The following is a 16478-nucleotide window of genomic DNA, read 5'->3' on the forward strand; positions in this document are numbered from 1 at the left end:
ATCACTACATAATAGATCCAAAGAATACTTGATAGAATGTTACCCAAGTGCATATTGATTTATTTATTTTGAATTTTAATTAGCAATGAAATTTTCAAATAAAATTTTTACTCATTAATAAAAATGCAAATAATACAAACTAAAATCTGTCTGAGGGAAACCCAACGATAGCTTTCTGACAGTTCAAATTACCAAAGTAAAAGATAAAAAAATTTTGGGAGAGAAAAAACTTCATTTTAACAAAAGCCATTAATATATAGGTTTATAAAAAGTTATTTTTTTTACTTTAAACTAGCTACCTGAATTGGATTCTATACTTTATCTACACACACACACACAGCTTTTTTATTAGCGTTTTATACGAACGACTGCGCCATCCCAAAACTTGTTTATTAGGCTAGAAATAGGCCTAGGCTTGAAATAGGCCTGAAATAATATTTTCCTACGTTTCCCATCCCTTATCCCTGCTTGGTTCGAATTAATTCTTTTCATTAGGTAATATATACATGTTAAGAATTGTCCAATCAATTTTAAACTTTGCATGATGATTCCTGTAGTAATTTAGGAAGCGTAGCAACTCTAGTTGTCATCCTTGTTATATTTAATACTAGTTACTATGCCCCTAGCGTCTAGGAACTTTGTATTTGAAGGGGCAGAGAGGGGCTAAAAGAATAGCTTGAAACCATTCAAGAATCAAATCTGGAAATAAAATAGCATAAAACCGTCACAGAGGATCAATATGAACCCAATTGATTCCGTATTTATTGAGATTCAGACAAAAAACTAACCTTACTACTTTACTTTAAGGTAACACTGAGCAAAGAATTTACATCCCTCCTCGGTCCAAACTATTACCTACAGAACAACAGTGAAGGTTTCATCCAGCGAGTTCTAACCCACAAACAATATTCATTCATACTCATCAATATTAGGCATGTACAACTATAGATTTATAACTATCTGCTGGATTAGAACCGGTTCTCAGCTTTATTGAAAAATCATGTATAGTATCGTATTAGAGACAATATTCCACGAAAATTATGATAAAAATCATGAAATTATTAACAGTTTTTCTGCCCTCGGTGCTAACATAACTGGTTTTAATCTTGTAATTTTTCATTTTAATATCCGAGGAAAGCTGTCTATAATACCATGCGTTAAAGATAAATTCTAAAAGCAGAAGTTTCACCAAATCAAACTTTGCCGCCCCCTGAAAAATGATTTACAGCACTGAGACTTTGCTAGCTGTTTGTTAAATGTAGTATCAATGAAATGTGAAACTTTGTAGAAATTTCGACGAAACCGCCATTTCCCGCCGTATTTCTTTGTTAGTTATTACTGGAAGACGTTAAGTTTCTCTAAGTTCCCTTTTGTAAAAAAAAATGAGAGCAATGGCTTGTATCTGTTATGTAGACAGAGTTTCCTTTTTCAAAAAGCCCATTTTTGAGACAAACAAATACAAAACCTGCTACTTGAATAATAATCTATAGTTTTTACCATGATATTAGGGTAAATTCTCATGAGAATGCTAGTCGACGTGATGAAGTCAGAAATAATGTGAAAATTAGAAAAGATTTTTGTGTAGCAATGTGTACTAAAGATACTTCATGTGAAGAACAACAGGTATGGTTAATTTCAGAGCAGCTGCCTTTCATTTAGGCATATTATACCCAGGGAGGAAGGGGACATTGGACTCTCTAAGGAATAAGTCCCCAAAGTCTCATATTAACGTTTTCTTATTCGTTGGCTTAACAACCTTGGTGACTATTATTGAATTTTGATTAGTTGGTTCATTCAGTTGAGTGTCCAAACGTTTCAACTACTAAAGTGATACTCGCAACTGGCTAAAATAATGATACCGCCTGTCCCATCCTCCCCCTTTACCCCATCCCCTCCCTTCCTACTTTGTGAACGAACTGACCAATAAATGAACTCTATTGTAGCAACCTATATTAACGACAAATTTTCCCCTGTCAATATATCCACTTATTATATATCCATCCCTGGATTTTAAAAATTCATATCCTGTTCAGGTAACCTTGCATATGACCGCCTGTGTGGACTTCTCCATGAAGGATGTGTTCCTAAAACCAGGCAACTCCAAGGACGAAGATTATTCGGCTGTGAAAACCTATCTCAAGTTTCAAGTTAAGGAAAATGTTTCGAAACGGCATATTCTTGAGGTAATAATATTTCATTTTTTATAAATTATTTAGATTTTTTCTCATTTTGTTCAGATTGGTTGAATTTTTGCCTTACATGTATTGCCCTATACTTGACCATTCAGTTCAGGACGGGAGATCACATTAGAAAGCAAATTACACTGTTTTGTAACCACGTAATCTTATTCGTTAGCTGAAAAACTTTGGGTACTTTTATTGACTTATAATTGGTTATTTCCATTCTAGCAGGTAGTGTCCAAACTTTTCAATCAAATATTTTGATCTAAAAAAGGGTTTATTTTGTTTATCATTATTTTGGGATTTATACCAATTTATCATCCATTGTCTTATTCCTTAAGATCCTTAATTTAAATCAATTTCTGTATGATATACTATTTTCCTTCAATTTATAAAATTAACTTATTTAATTGTTGATTTCAGCTTCCTTTCATTGTAAGCTGTTGCCTAATTTGTGATATACAAATACAAGACAGAATTTACAGGAAAATAATCAATCAATCAATACCCAATTAGTCAGTCAATCAATCAATGTTGGTTAAAACAAAATTCGATATATTATTACTTGGATGTTGCACCAGATTTTTATGATTTTAATCCCCTCCCCTCCTATTGGATGAACGAACTGACTATTGATTGAGGTCCATATTAGAAACCTAAATTGAAGATAATTTTCACCTGTCAATAGTTCCACCTATTTTATATCCATTTTAGTTTAAGCAAAAGCATAGATGAAATTTTTTTGCTTTCATGACTAAAGTGATTATTGATTGATTGGTTGTATTGGGTCGTCAGGCCAAACCCGTGCAAGTACCTGGCGCCACAGAACGTGGCCTCCAACGATCTCATCATCGATATGAACATCAAGTCAAAGTCAGGTTGGAACATTTTTTATTTTGATAATGGCGGATTTTTAGACTAATGATAAATGAAATTCTTATAATAATATTACTATAAATATTAGAGCAAGTTCTTCATAAACAGGTTGCGTCTGTTCGTAAGTCATATGCCAAATTAAGTTGTAATATTCCTGTTTATTGGCTGATTTTAGGTAACTTTTTTTGTAGGGGGTTAATGGTTATTTGATGCCCTTTATTTAATTGAAGAATTTTTTTTTTTTGGGTGGGAAGGGGTAATTTTCATTATTTGAGGAGGTTAGGGTGTCCCATCCCCTAAGAAAATAGCTTAAAACCATCACAGGTCCAATTGGTATATTCCCTGAAGAGTAGAGCCCAATCGGTTCAGTGATTACTGAGATCTTAAGCTTCAGACAGACAGACAGACGGACAGACAGACAGACAGACATGTACTACTTTGTATTATAGATATAAACCGAACATAATCGCAAAGAGCCTACAAAATCTAGGTAAAGAGATTTACATGTGCAAGAACATGATGGTGTGTGAGGTGACGGCATGTGACAACAACCAATCCATCCCACGTCTTCTGGATATCTTTGGATACAAGGTTCCCGCATTTTTACAACCAACGAAAAAAATCATTGCAATAATGGATTTTTTATGAATTGGATCTTACACCAGATTATCATTTACTATAATAAAGTGAAACTTGTAGCGGGCTAAAATAACGAGCCCTCCATTCCCCTCCCATCCTAATGGATGAATTAACTGACCAATAAATGACAGGGTAAATAGCAACCAAAATTGACGGCAATTTTTCCACTTTCAATATATCCACGTATATTCTACATCCATTACAATAAAAAAATAGATGAACAAGAAGGGTTTAGCATTTAGTAAATATTTTCGCTTGTGTCATTTGAATTTTTTATGTAAGATATATTTAAACATCTTTTTTTGAAAAGCAGCTATCTAGGGGTTTGTCTGTTTGACGACCCCACAATAAGTCATTTACCAAAAGATTGTTTATCCATGTAGTTTTAAGTCTCAACAAAGACCGTGCATTTGTAAATCTTCTTAGTTGATTGTATTTAAATTAGGGATATAACAATAATTCTTGCAGATTTAAAATCATTTGACCAATCAATTTCATAAAAAAAAACTAATCTAGTTGGTTGTAAAAATGGCATGCTTTCCAATAAAGATTGAGAATATTAGTGACAGTAGCAGTGAATTAGAAGAAGGAGTAACTAGCAATGATGATATTCACGAGGAGGATAAAGAGGAGGGAGAAATTATAGATATTAATACAGGTAAGGATTTGCTATTGAAAATGATAATATGCAAGACTTTCAATAATATTTATTTCTTGCGTCGTATTATAAACATCTTTCCGTGGATATAAGATGTACAATTATAAGATTAAAACTATTTTTTTAGCTGAAGAGATGTCGAAGTCACGTGCTATAAAAACTGGTTTCATTGTTATGATTATACATTTTTATATTCGTAGAAAACGAATACGATGTTAGATTTAGTTTTTTCGTATGGATGAGAACCGGTTTCAATCCAACGGTTATTAGGTAATCGGTTTCGAATTAATACGAGAATAGTTTTTTTTAGCCCCGAGGGGCCGAAGGCACCGGCTAAAAAAACTGGTTTTAATCTTATGATTGTACATTTCTATATTCGTAGAAAACTGGATATAATACGATGCTAGACATAGTTTTTTCGTATGGATGAGAACCGGTTTCTATCCACCGGATTCGAATGAATACGAGAAATAAAATTAACACCTTCGTTGCTACTGATTTTAGTAGTAAAAACTTAACAACATTTTGATAGTTTTTGAAACTTCAGGGTAATGTTAATGTGCAGAATTTTTCAAATTAGATTTGTTGTCGACCTAAAAATTCAATTACATTTATTGCTTATAGAAAGAAGCAAAAAAAAAATTAAAGCTTTATAAAACACGCTATGAATGTTGAAAATATAGAATCATTCTATTTATACATTTGTCAGGGTTAGACAAGGAAAACAATGATCCATCCTCCAACAAACAGGCGGAAAATAAACAACCTTCATTTGATGAATTGGGTATGACTTTACTTTTTGATTAACAATGACCAATGTTTTTAAAAGCGAAGCTTTTTCTAAAATTAGGGTCCATCCGTACGTAATTGTTAGCTCTTATTGTTAATCTAAGCATGTTAGAATTGTCCTAGTAACTAAAAACTTTATATGATGATTCCAGTAATAGATAAATACAATTCAGAAATCATAGCAACTCTATAATTTAAAACGTGCTGATTTAAAATTTTTTACAACATTTTATGATTTTTTTGTTCTATTCATTTGATTTTTGAACAACACGGTTTAATATTATAAGCCAAGTGTATCAATTAATAAGTCCTAAAAATGGAAGTATGTCCTGAAACAGTAGCTTGTATTTAAATAATTTTTCTTCACATTTGTATACAATTTTGTTCAGACTTAATAATTAATATTCTGCTCATTTAGTTCTGTCACTCTACAGGTGTCATTTGTCAAATCCTCTAATTTTAGAGCTTCGCTTTTATAGATGTTGTCATCCTTGTTTTTTGTATGTTTAGTAGAAAGGGAACCATCAAAATCAGAAGTTATTTAATTTATTCTTTATATTTAGATGAAAAGAGCAAAAAAGTGTTATATGAGAAGAAAATGAAGGAGGGACATGAATTTTTTGCCAAGGTAACATTTTTTTTAAGTACCAGGGATCTAAAGGGATAGGACAATTGCCGATAAATAGATACACATCCCCAATGATGATAGACAAAATTACCCCTTTTGTAGATTACAATTATTGATGTAAACTTTTTATTATAGGAATTTGGAGTTTCATTAAGAAGCCCATTGTCCCCTCTGCCCTTGAGCAATATTCATAGAGAAAAAAATAAAAGAGAGGAATCGAAGCAACTAGAAGACGAAAATAGGCAGTGGGCCTAGAGGCCTACTCAGCGCTGTTGCCGCGCTAAAATTTATTGCTATTCCACTACTTTTCAAATGGGAGGATTAAAAATTATTAAAAAAAATATTTTTTTACTTTTTACTATTTCCATATTTAGGGCAAGAATATTAGATTAGATATTTTCGTTTTAATGTTTTAATTAAAAATTACATAGAATTTTATTTTTATTTAAAAAAATTTGTTCATGAAAGATGAATCCTTCTATTTCTAAAAAGGGGGAAATTTTTTCATAATGAACATTCAGCTGATTCTGACCGCCCACGGCTGTTTGCTAAATATCGCTTTTCTTTTTATTCACATTATTATTTATGATTGACTTACAAAAAGCCCTGGGCGGCTTTTGATTTTCGTCTGCTTCTAAATTTAGGGATGGTGAAGTAGTATTTTACCATGAAAAAGGGGTGAGTATTCATCCTCTTATCCTTTTTCCTTATGGCAATATTAGTCCTGTTTATTATTTTTATTTCTTTTTTATTTTAGGCATGTTATATGTCAGCTGCCAAGAAGTATTCCGAGGCCCTTCAACTTGACCCTTCCTCAGCCATCGGCTATAGCTGGCGATCAAACTGCCAATTTCACCTTAATAACATTAAACAGGTACCTAAACAATTATACTTTTTTATTTTTAGTCATATTTATCAGGGATCTTAAGGGTTAATGGATGATAAATTGAGATACACCCCCAATGATTATGATGATTAACAAAATTAACCCTTCTGTAGGTAGAAAATTTAAACCATTATAACAAAATTAAATATAATAAGTACAAAAAGTTTTGAGTCAAGATAACATTGCAGCTGGCACATCAACAGTAGCTCTGCCAGTTAATTTGTAACTTAAAATATTATGTTCTTTTTTCAATATTGGCTCTATATTATCAAAATTTAACAGCCCAGTCGATATATTATTACTTGGATGTTAGGTACTCAAGAATTTTATGTTCCTTATTAAATTGAAACCCCTCCCTTTCCACCTTACCCTATCCCCTCCCCTTCTCCTTGGTGAACTTACTGGCCAATAATTGAGTTCCATGTTGGCATCCTAAATTGAAGACATTTTTCCCCCTGTCGTCATTATATCCACGGATATTCTTAATATGAATCTATAGTAAACCCCATTCTGTTTAGGCTCTTGATGATGGCGCCAAGAGTGTTGAGCTAGATGCCAAGCTTCCCGAGGCCTACCTGAGCGCCATGAAGGCCAGCATTGCCAACGGAAGCCTGCAGGAGGCCAAGGACTACCTGGACAAGCTGGTCACCTTTGTTATACCTGACTCAGGAAATGAGCCTTACATATGCAAACAAACAAATATTGTAGCAGGATTTCTGTATGGATCTAAGTGATAAGACAAAGGACGATAAACTGTTTTACATCCCAAATTTACATTTGGACACTCAACTGAATTAACGAAACAATCAAAATTCAATAAAAGTCCCCAGAGTTGTAGAAGCAACGAATAAAAGCTTTGGGGACTAGTGTAATAAACAGCCCAATGTACCCTTGCTCCCTGGGGTTTCTGTCTGTCTGTGTATTCTCTCAGATCTTGCAAACTGATGGACCTAACGTTTCACAATTTGTTGCATTGTATTGACTATATAAAGGGATCGTATGTAATAAGACAATGGACGAAAAGTTAATGCACATTCCCAATACAATGATAAGAAATTAAATAACCCTTTCTTTATATTGAAATTATTGGTTGAGAATATTGGACACCACTAGTTTGGGACCAATCAATCAAAAGTACGCAAAGTTTTAGAGCCAATTATTAAGATAATGTGTTCAAAAACTTTGGGAACAAGTTTAATTTACAGTCCAATGTCCCCTCTCTACCTGGTAAAAAAGTAAAAAGAAAATATTTGTGTAAATAAGGATCACCTCTTAGACGAGAAAGAGGGACTCGAACACCAAGCCAACGAATCCAAAGCAACTATTACGAGACTGGAGACATTAGAGGTTGAAATAAAGAGGTAAGCATTAGTCCTGGGTATATAGAGATTAGACATTAAACTATAGGTAAATGAACAGAGATGGAAAAAACCAGGTTTTTTTTAAAAAGAACAAACCAGTTTTTTTTTGTTTTTTTTAATAATATCCAAATTATTGGCCTGCCACCCCCCCCCCCTCTTTTTTCACCCCCTCCCCCTTTTTTTCACCCCCAAACAGGGAGTGCAACAACAATATTAATATGAATTACAAAGAATTTTATGCCATATTCATTAAATGAAATGTTTTGTTTAAACACTCAGTCAAGGATTACAAATAAACAATAGCAATTAGGTTTGGGGTCAATTCTTAAAAGTTTAAAAGCTAGGTATCTTTAGAGAATTGTAATGAAATCCTATTCATGAAATTATCCTTTTATAAAGGTGTATGGATGCAAAAGAATATGCAAAAGGCTTGGATACAGTCAAAGATTGTTTACACCAGTGCAGATACAGTAATAAATACAAAATTTTAAAGGTAATTGTTAATTTGTAAGTTTAAAGGATTTATTGCGAAATTGCTTATGTACAAGATACAGTGTTAGAACATACTCACTTTTACTTTTTTTATGCTTTGGTTATAGAGATGTAATACTTATTATTTTGTACCTTGATGTCCTAGGAATCATTATTCCCAACATCAGATGAATATGACAAATATATAATTAAAATAAGTAAAAAATCTGTCTGTTTTAAATAGACGTTCGGACTATATGGTAATGAGTATACAGTTGCAACGCTATTTATATCTAAGCATTAAAGAAAGCATTATGCTATGTTTGAAACCGATATGGGACAATTTCAAAAATGAGTAAATTAATGAAAAGAGCCTAATTATAGAAAAGCTTCGCTTTTAAACTTACGCATAGACAGAATTAAACAATCTTCAACTTTTTAGGCTGAATTGTTGGCTTATGTTGGCGGATTTGAGGAGAGTAATAGGATTATCAATGAATTGAAAGGTTTTAGCATGAATGCGGATTGTCTATATGTCAAAGCTCTTGGCCAATATTACAAGGTAAACTATTTTAATGATTCTTAAATTGTGTAATAAAAGAAAAGTGTAGCTCTTAAATAATTGAAGAATTTGCTCCATTTCAAAATGTAATTTAACTAGCGTTTACGCCCTTAGAATCTAGTGGTTCTGTATTTGAAGGGGCAGAGAGTGACAAGAAATATAGCATAAACCAATCCTAAGACTTAAATCTGAAATTAAAATAGAATAAAACCATCACAGGGCCTATATAAAGCTTAACTAAAATAGAGAATCCAACTGGATCAGTAGCTTTTGGGATCTTATAGGATTTATTTCAGTGATTCTTGTCTGCTATAAATTCGCTACAGATATTATAACATCCTTGTTTTGCATTACAGGATAGCTTGGATTTGTCTTCCCATTTCTTGAAGGATGTTATGACTCTTGATAAGCAGCATGAAAAGGCTCTGGCCCTTCAGGTAAAACTTTTAATTCCCATTTTTCAAAATATTGTTCATTTTGTTTTAGCCACTTAGATTTGAGAACTATTTTTGATGGGTAATGATCGTGTTTTCATGAAAGGAATTAAAAAAATCCTAGGTCCTTCAGGACAGTCATCGTGTCCCAACGGTAAAAGAGATCTTTATGTACAGACAGACAGACTAACACCCTTTTTCTTTGATATAAGGAAAAAATCCGTAATCATTTTAAAATCACAAAGGGACTATGTACGAACGAGAGCAAGTGATTCTAAGCACCTTCCAGCAGTGATTTTAAAAGTTTTTTTTGTGAATAGACTAGGTTTATTTTGATATAGTAATACCAACTAAAAATAATATGTTTCACTAGGTATGGGTTTCTATGAATAAAACTTTGAAATGCTAAGCATTTTTGATGAAATATCATTAGATGCTTTGTTGAGTTTAAAGGTTGAAATAAAATAGCACGCCAAAGCATAATCAAATGCTGAAAATTACGAAAGTACACTAATGGAACTGTTTACAATATTACAAGTTAACATCCTTTTTTGTAAATTACCTTACCTTTTTTTTATTGAAAAAGTTTACTTTTGTATCATAGCAGTTTGAACTCAACAAAACATTTGATGATTGTAAAAAAATGTCTAACATTTCAAAGATTTTTTTTATGAAAACATTGTGAAACTCTTAGAATCGCTGCTGGAAGTTGCTTAGAATCACTTGCTCTCGTTCGTGCATACTCCTCTTTGGTAGGGTTCTTAATATAAGGTTTCATTGGTGCATTGATATGTTTATCCAACCATTTCTTACTCAATTTACCAATAACTTTATTACAGTCAAAGATAACTGAACACAAGGAGTTGAATGATAAGATCCAGGCAGCTATGAAGGGAGAATCTTTAGAACAAGGATTAGAGGCTTGCCAAGAAGCTTTGAAAGGTAAGTCTACCAGGGAGGGAGGGGATATTTGGCCGTCTGTTACACAAGTCCCCAAAGTTTTATAATATCGTTTTCATCATTGGGGATGTACATCAATTTATCGGCCATTGTCTTATCCCTTTAGATCACAGGGTAAGTCTACACAAAATATTTTGTATACGTAATTATAATAATTATGGTTAAAAAAGGGGTAATTTTGTTTATCATCATTTGGGATGTACAGTACATCAATTCATCTTCTATTGTCTTATCCCTTAATAACCCTCAGTTTATTTATTAATTGATATAACAAGGGAGGTAAAGGGATAAGACAATGGCCGATAAATTGATGTAATTGATTATCGATGATAGACAAAATGACCTCTACTGTAGATAACAATTAGTGGTTGAAACGTTTAGGCACTTAGATTAACTGAACTCCATTCTTAAGTTGATCCTGAGAATAAGAACCTGATGAGCCGTGTGTACTACCTGCGAGGACGGGTGTACACAGCCCATGAGAAGCACCTGGAGGCCATCGCTGAATATGGCACTGCTGTTCAGCTCAATAGTCTTAATAGCAAAGCTTATTTCTCAAGGTAATAATAATGTTTCTCGTATTCATTTGAATCCGGTGGATAGGAACCGGTTCTCATGAATACGAAAAAACTATGTCTAGCATCGTATTATATCCAGTTTTCTACGAATATAGAAATGTACAATCATAAGATTAAAACTAGTCTTAATCTTATAATTGTACATTCTATATCCGCGGAAAGCCGTTTATAATACGATACGAGAAATAACTATTCCAGTATGGCTTCAAAACCGATTAATATCCGTTGGATTAGAACCGGTTGACAGCCATAGTTAAAAATCATGTATCGTATCGTATTATAGATAATTTTCTACTAATATTAACATGAAAATCATAAAATTATAACCAGTTTCGTTAGCACAGATGGGCTAAAGGCTCGGACTAACAAAACTTTTAATCCCATACATATAATATTTTATTTTAATATCATCCGCGGAAAGCTGTCTAGCAAAGTGTTAAAAGAAAATAGGGAGTATAGGATAACATAGTGATGACAGAAAATTAAATTTTTATTTATGAATAGTCAATAAATGACTGAGGGTGACATTTTTTAAAGAGTTCTTCAGCTTATTTGATTCAAAACTATTGCTTGCTAACAAAAAACTTTGAAAAATCCGTCAGAAAATATGGAAATTAGCCCTTTATAGTATACCTTAGCAAAAGTTCTTTAAAATCATATAAGTGAGAAAATGATAATATTATTAAAATATTTGATTTTAGATCCAAGTCCTACTTAAGTTTGGAGCTGTATGAAGAGGCTCTAAAAGATGCAGAAATTGTTATACGTCACGAGAGTGGCAACTCTTCATTCAGGCAGCTTTACTCTCAGGTAAGCTTACATGGAGAATCATTTTTTATGTATTACTAGCGGCTTCTCACCTAATTGCCCCTAGGGGCACTTGAGGGGCGGGGCACTTTCAATTCGACTTTAAAATAAAAGTAAAAAAAAATAAGGGGTAATTTTTTCTAAGGTTGACATTATAGTGGCACCCTCCCCTAAACCAGTTATAAACCTTCTCATGACACTAAGATCCTTTGGTAAACACAGACAGTCAGTCGACCTGTTACTTTTATATAAGGATGAAGATTAAAAAAAACTGTAAAATAAAATCACATCAAATGAATATTTTCTTTCAAAGTTTATTTATTAAACATCAATTTTATTAAGTAAATAAATAAAGGCAAGCCGAAATTATATCATTAAAATTTACATGACAACTATAAAAAATGCCAGACTTATTTAAATAATAAAGTTAGGTTACGTTTTTTCAACTCAAGTGCTAGAATGTTTGAGTTTGGGATAGGTAAAAATTATTTATTATTATTTAGGTGAAAGGAAAATACGATGAGTACAAGAACTGTGACTTTTACAAACTGCTGGGTGTTGAAAAAACCAGCTCCCAGGAGGAGATCAGGAAGGCCTACCGCAAGGCAGCCCTGGTACATCATCCGGACAGACACTCCAGCAAACATGAAATGTTGAAGGCCTACCATGAACGCAGGTTTAAGGTAAGTTTGTTTAATAATATTCATCGAAAGGAATCCAAGAGTTCTTTGTAATTATATATGAAATTAAGTACCTAGCAACTTCACAATTTTACCATTATATAAAGTAATAAAGTGTTTTTGTCTTAAGATTAAGGTCTCAATAACTGCTGAACTGATTCGGTTCTCTATTTTAGGTATTCCTCACATAGGTTTTTGGTTATTTAATTTTCAGTTAGGATGGATTTAAGCTATAATTCTATTCATATTTTAGTAAAGAGCCATTAGATGCTAAGAGTGCAGTAGCTATTTCTTAAAATAGAAGAATTTTTTTTTTTATAAAATTCATCTTGTTTAGGATATTGGTGAAGCCTATGGTGTGCTGAGTGACGAAGCTAAACGTCTGCTGTACGACAAAGGACTATTGAACAAAAGTATCCCCACCCCATCACCTGCGCAACCAATGCCGCACTTCACTAACATCTCCAATGTTGCCATGCAGAACGCGGCATTCTGGGCATCTGTCGTACAACAAGTAAGTTGGCATTAAATAATATCCTAAAATAAGGATGATAACGTCTTTAGGCAGTTTAAAACAAAAATTATGGATAAGCAAACTTAGAAAAATGTGTTAATAAGCAAATGTTCAGTGGTCATAAAAAAGATGTCAAGAAAAGGGTGTTTATCTATGTATTTTTGTATATTGACTATTATTTGACTAACAAATCATTTTAATTCAATAATTGGTGCTCATTGCTTTTGGGATTTTTCACTAAAAAGGTATTGTCTTAAATAGGAGCCGGAGTTTACCTGAAATTTTTCAGTGCTATAGACGGATATTTCGAATTCTAGAGTAGCTTCTTTACAAAATTAAAAATCCTCATGTAATGATGATTAATATAATAAATTTGGCCACTAAAAACTTAAATTCTTTTAATGAAAATTCATTTTTTTAGCAACGACAGGGCCTTGCCGGCACAGGACTAGCCGGCGCCCGTCCAGGAACCGCCTCAGCTGCTGGACTAGCCGGTCTTGCAGGCGGTAGAGCAAGCGCGGCTGCAGGTTTAGCTGGCGCCTCGCCTTTTGCCTTCTTCATGCCAGCTGGAAGCGCGGCGGCCGGAACAAATGCCGCCAGCTACATGGGACACACTCTGTACACGCGGGGAACGGCGGCGCAGTTCGGTTACTCCCAGTTCAGATACCCACAGTCACATTTTAGTCAGAATCCTTATGGAAAATTTTAAATTTTGTTTTGATAATTAATTGTAATTGGTTATCCATCCTTGCGTTTTTATTTTTGATCGTAAAAATTAATTTCTGTTATATGAGTTAATCACCCTTTTTATTCTAAACAATAAAGTCCAGCCAAAAGCTATGTAAGCCAATAAAAAATCCTTATTAATATCTTCCAATACAGTTATAATTTGTTATTGATTAGAGAAAATGTAACAGTTTTAATTACTTAAAATGTGTAAATAATAGTTGAAATTGTTTATAAAGTAGGCTTAGCTTAGTTAGATTATTGTATATATTTAGATTTATTTAGTTAAGTATATTAGTTTAGAAATAGAAATCACTTTTTAGTACCGCACTTTAAATAGCTAGTTGAAAGGTTAAAAACACATATAATAATTTTATGTATATTGATTGCTATAATCGTTTAATTAATTTTTTAAGCATATAACAATAGCAATACTCTTGAAAGAATATTCATTATAATGCCAAAGGAAACAAAAGAGGACTATCCACGAACCAGAGCAAGTGATTCTAAGCATCTTCCAGCATTGACGCATAGCATTTTTTAGTGAATATACTAGGTTTATGTTTAATATTTGCTTTATCGAATAAAAAGTTAGGTTTCACCATGTTTTTATATGAAAAAACTTTGAAATGTAAAGCAACTTTTAAAGCAATATCATCAAATGCTTTGTTGAGTTCAAAGGACAAAATAAAATAACACTGCAGAAAAGCATCAAATGCTGTAAATTGCAAAAGTACATTAATAAAACTGTTTACAAGTTACCAAACCTTTTTCTAAATATACATTTTTAATCACAATAATATACTTTTGTGTCAAAGCTTTTAAACAACAGTTTGAACTCATCAAAACATTCGATGATATTGCACCAAACAATGCTTAACATTTCAAAGTTTTTTTCATATAAAACCATGGTGAAACCTAACTTTTTTGTCGATAAAGCAAATATTAAACATAAACCTAGTATATTTACTAAAAAAATACTATGGGCCAATGCTGGAAGATGCTTAGAATCACTTGCTCTTGTTCGTGGATAGTCCTCTTTATTTTAATTTTGAATTATTGCTCATAGAAATAGTCATGCATTTCAAAGCATTGAAGCTCCCAATTGTACCAAATTAAGCAAGACTTTTAAATGTGCAGTTACTTGTTAACTAGATGTGTCCGTACTTCCACTGGCGGCTGTTTAATGACCTTTAATAATTCATTCTTTAAGCCGTCTGCAATCTTTTCCACTACATCATGGGAGGTGTCCTAAATTTTTTAGGGAACATGACCCCTTTCCCCAAAAAAATATTTTTAAAAAGCTTGGACATCCTTGCTCTCCCCTTTCTAAAAATAAGTCAACTTAAACAAAAAATTATCCTTGTTTTTTTTAATTATTAAATAATTAGAAATATTAAAAAACTAATCTAGCTTTAAAAAAATTGAGTCATATTCTATCCAAAGACTATTTTAGGTTTTCAATATTTGGATACAAAATAAAATAATAAGCTTAACATTTTTCATAAGAACATGTGTACATTTTCATAAATCCATTAAAATTATTAATATCACAAGTTTTTACATTTTGTTACAGTAGATTTTAAACTAATTTTTGGTTATTTAATGTGTTATTTATATTTGTTTTGTTGATATTATTATTATTATTATTATGTACTCTACACTGTAAAAAATGTATGTCCTATCTAAGAAACTTTTAAGTTTGTTAATTAAAGTTCTTTGAACTGAATTTTATCGCATGTATGTACAGGGACAATGGATTTATTATTATTACTTGGATCTTACACCAGATTATAATGTTCTCTAATAAAGTAAAACACGAAGTGGGCTTAAAGAACGATCTCTCCCTCCCCCTTTACCACATCCCCTCCCCTAATACTGGATGAACAAACTAACCATTAGATAAGAGGGGAAATAGCAACCTAAATTGACGACAGTTTAGGTTGCTATTCTACATCAATTATAGGGAAGAATATTAAAGATGTATTACAAGTTTCATGTATCGGAATACATTTTTAACAGTATGCAATTATTATCCTAAATTTATACACTATAATAGTGAAATTAGTTCTATTGCAGTATCCTAATTTATAATATTAGGTGGGGCTTACAAGTCGTTCTCTACTAGCCTGAGAAATGCATATGCTTGTTTCGGTCGGATGGCATCTTGGACAAATGGTCAAGAATGTTATACATGTCATGTCGTTTGCACTATTTTAAAGGAATGCCTAAATCTTAAACCGGCAAAAATTATCTTAATAAGACTTCTAATCAAAGTTCTTGAATCTGATAACTGGTTGTCTTTGATATTGGTGTGCATGGTAATAATTTGCGCCTGTTTTAAAACAAGGCATTCACCTAACTATGAAAGTTAGAAATAGTAGCAGTAGGAACCATTTTTAACGTCTTTAATCATGACGCGGGGTATAGATCAGTCAGCTATAAAATAGCAAATAGTCACTTTAACCCACCCTATATGCAGTCATAGTCAATTATTATTTATTTATGCAAGCTTATTTAATGCAATTTGTTCATTTAAAATTAAAATCTTGTCAAAATGTATTATTTAAATTATTATGTAAATTGTAAAATGAATTGTAGAGATAATTTATGGAAAAAAATAATACAACACAATTTTTTGCAGATCATCAAAATGGATCTTCAGAGTAAGAAAGTTTCCGATGAAATGAAGGTGGATCTTTGTACCAAATATTTTGTGGTAAGTTTTT

The 16478-nt window shown here is 32.3% G+C and overlaps 2 protein-coding genes across 5 annotated transcripts in view; both read left to right on the forward strand.

Moving 5' to 3' along the window:
• Window positions 1-16394, forward strand: part of LOC145327046 (uncharacterized) — a 27242-nt gene extending 10848 nt beyond the window's left edge. Inside the window, exons 10-31 of one of the 2 annotated variants that reach the window (XM_080170556.1) lie at window positions 808-932; window positions 1509-1623; window positions 2034-2183; window positions 2604-2662; window positions 2973-3058; window positions 3547-3647; window positions 4245-4353; window positions 5063-5137; window positions 5706-5770; window positions 6528-6644; window positions 7175-7323; window positions 7931-8017; window positions 8417-8510; window positions 8931-9050; window positions 9407-9487; window positions 10324-10426; window positions 10857-11004; window positions 11724-11832; window positions 12333-12512; window positions 12847-13023; window positions 13445-15423; window positions 15772-16394. In XM_080170556.1, coding sequence (XP_080026682.1) covers window positions 808-932; window positions 1509-1623; window positions 2034-2183; window positions 2604-2662; window positions 2973-3058; window positions 3547-3647; window positions 4245-4353; window positions 5063-5137; window positions 5706-5770; window positions 6528-6644; window positions 7175-7323; window positions 7931-8017; window positions 8417-8510; window positions 8931-9050; window positions 9407-9487; window positions 10324-10426; window positions 10857-11004; window positions 11724-11832; window positions 12333-12512; window positions 12847-13023; window positions 13445-13732 — 2538 coding nt within the window. In that variant the 3' untranslated portion in view covers window positions 13733-15423; window positions 15772-16394. The remainder of the gene's footprint in view (window positions 1-807; window positions 933-1508; window positions 1624-2033; window positions 2184-2603; window positions 2663-2972; window positions 3059-3546; window positions 3648-4244; window positions 4354-5062; window positions 5138-5705; window positions 5771-6527; window positions 6645-7174; window positions 7324-7930; window positions 8018-8416; window positions 8511-8930; window positions 9051-9406; window positions 9488-10323; window positions 10427-10856; window positions 11005-11723; window positions 11833-12332; window positions 12513-12846; window positions 13024-13444; window positions 15424-15771) is intronic. The other variant, XM_080170557.1, reaches the window with a different exon arrangement.
• pen-2 (presenilin enhancer, gamma-secretase subunit) overlaps window positions 16307-16478 on the forward strand; it is a 6258-nt gene continuing 6086 nt past the window's right edge. For all 3 annotated transcript variants that reach the window (XR_013882044.1, XR_013882045.1, XM_080170571.1), the window contains exon 1: window positions 16307-16468. Coding sequence is in view for 1 of the 3 variants with exons in the window: in XM_080170571.1 (XP_080026697.1) it covers window positions 16307-16468 (162 nt within the window). In the remaining 2 variants the exon portion in view is untranslated. The remainder of the gene's footprint in view (window positions 16469-16478) is intronic.

This window comes from Acartia tonsa, chromosome 8 (genome assembly GCF_053477335.1).
Source record: "Acartia tonsa isolate MP-2025a chromosome 8, ASM5347733v1, whole genome shotgun sequence".
Lineage (NCBI taxonomy): Eukaryota > Metazoa > Arthropoda > Copepoda > Calanoida > Acartiidae > Acartia > Acartia tonsa.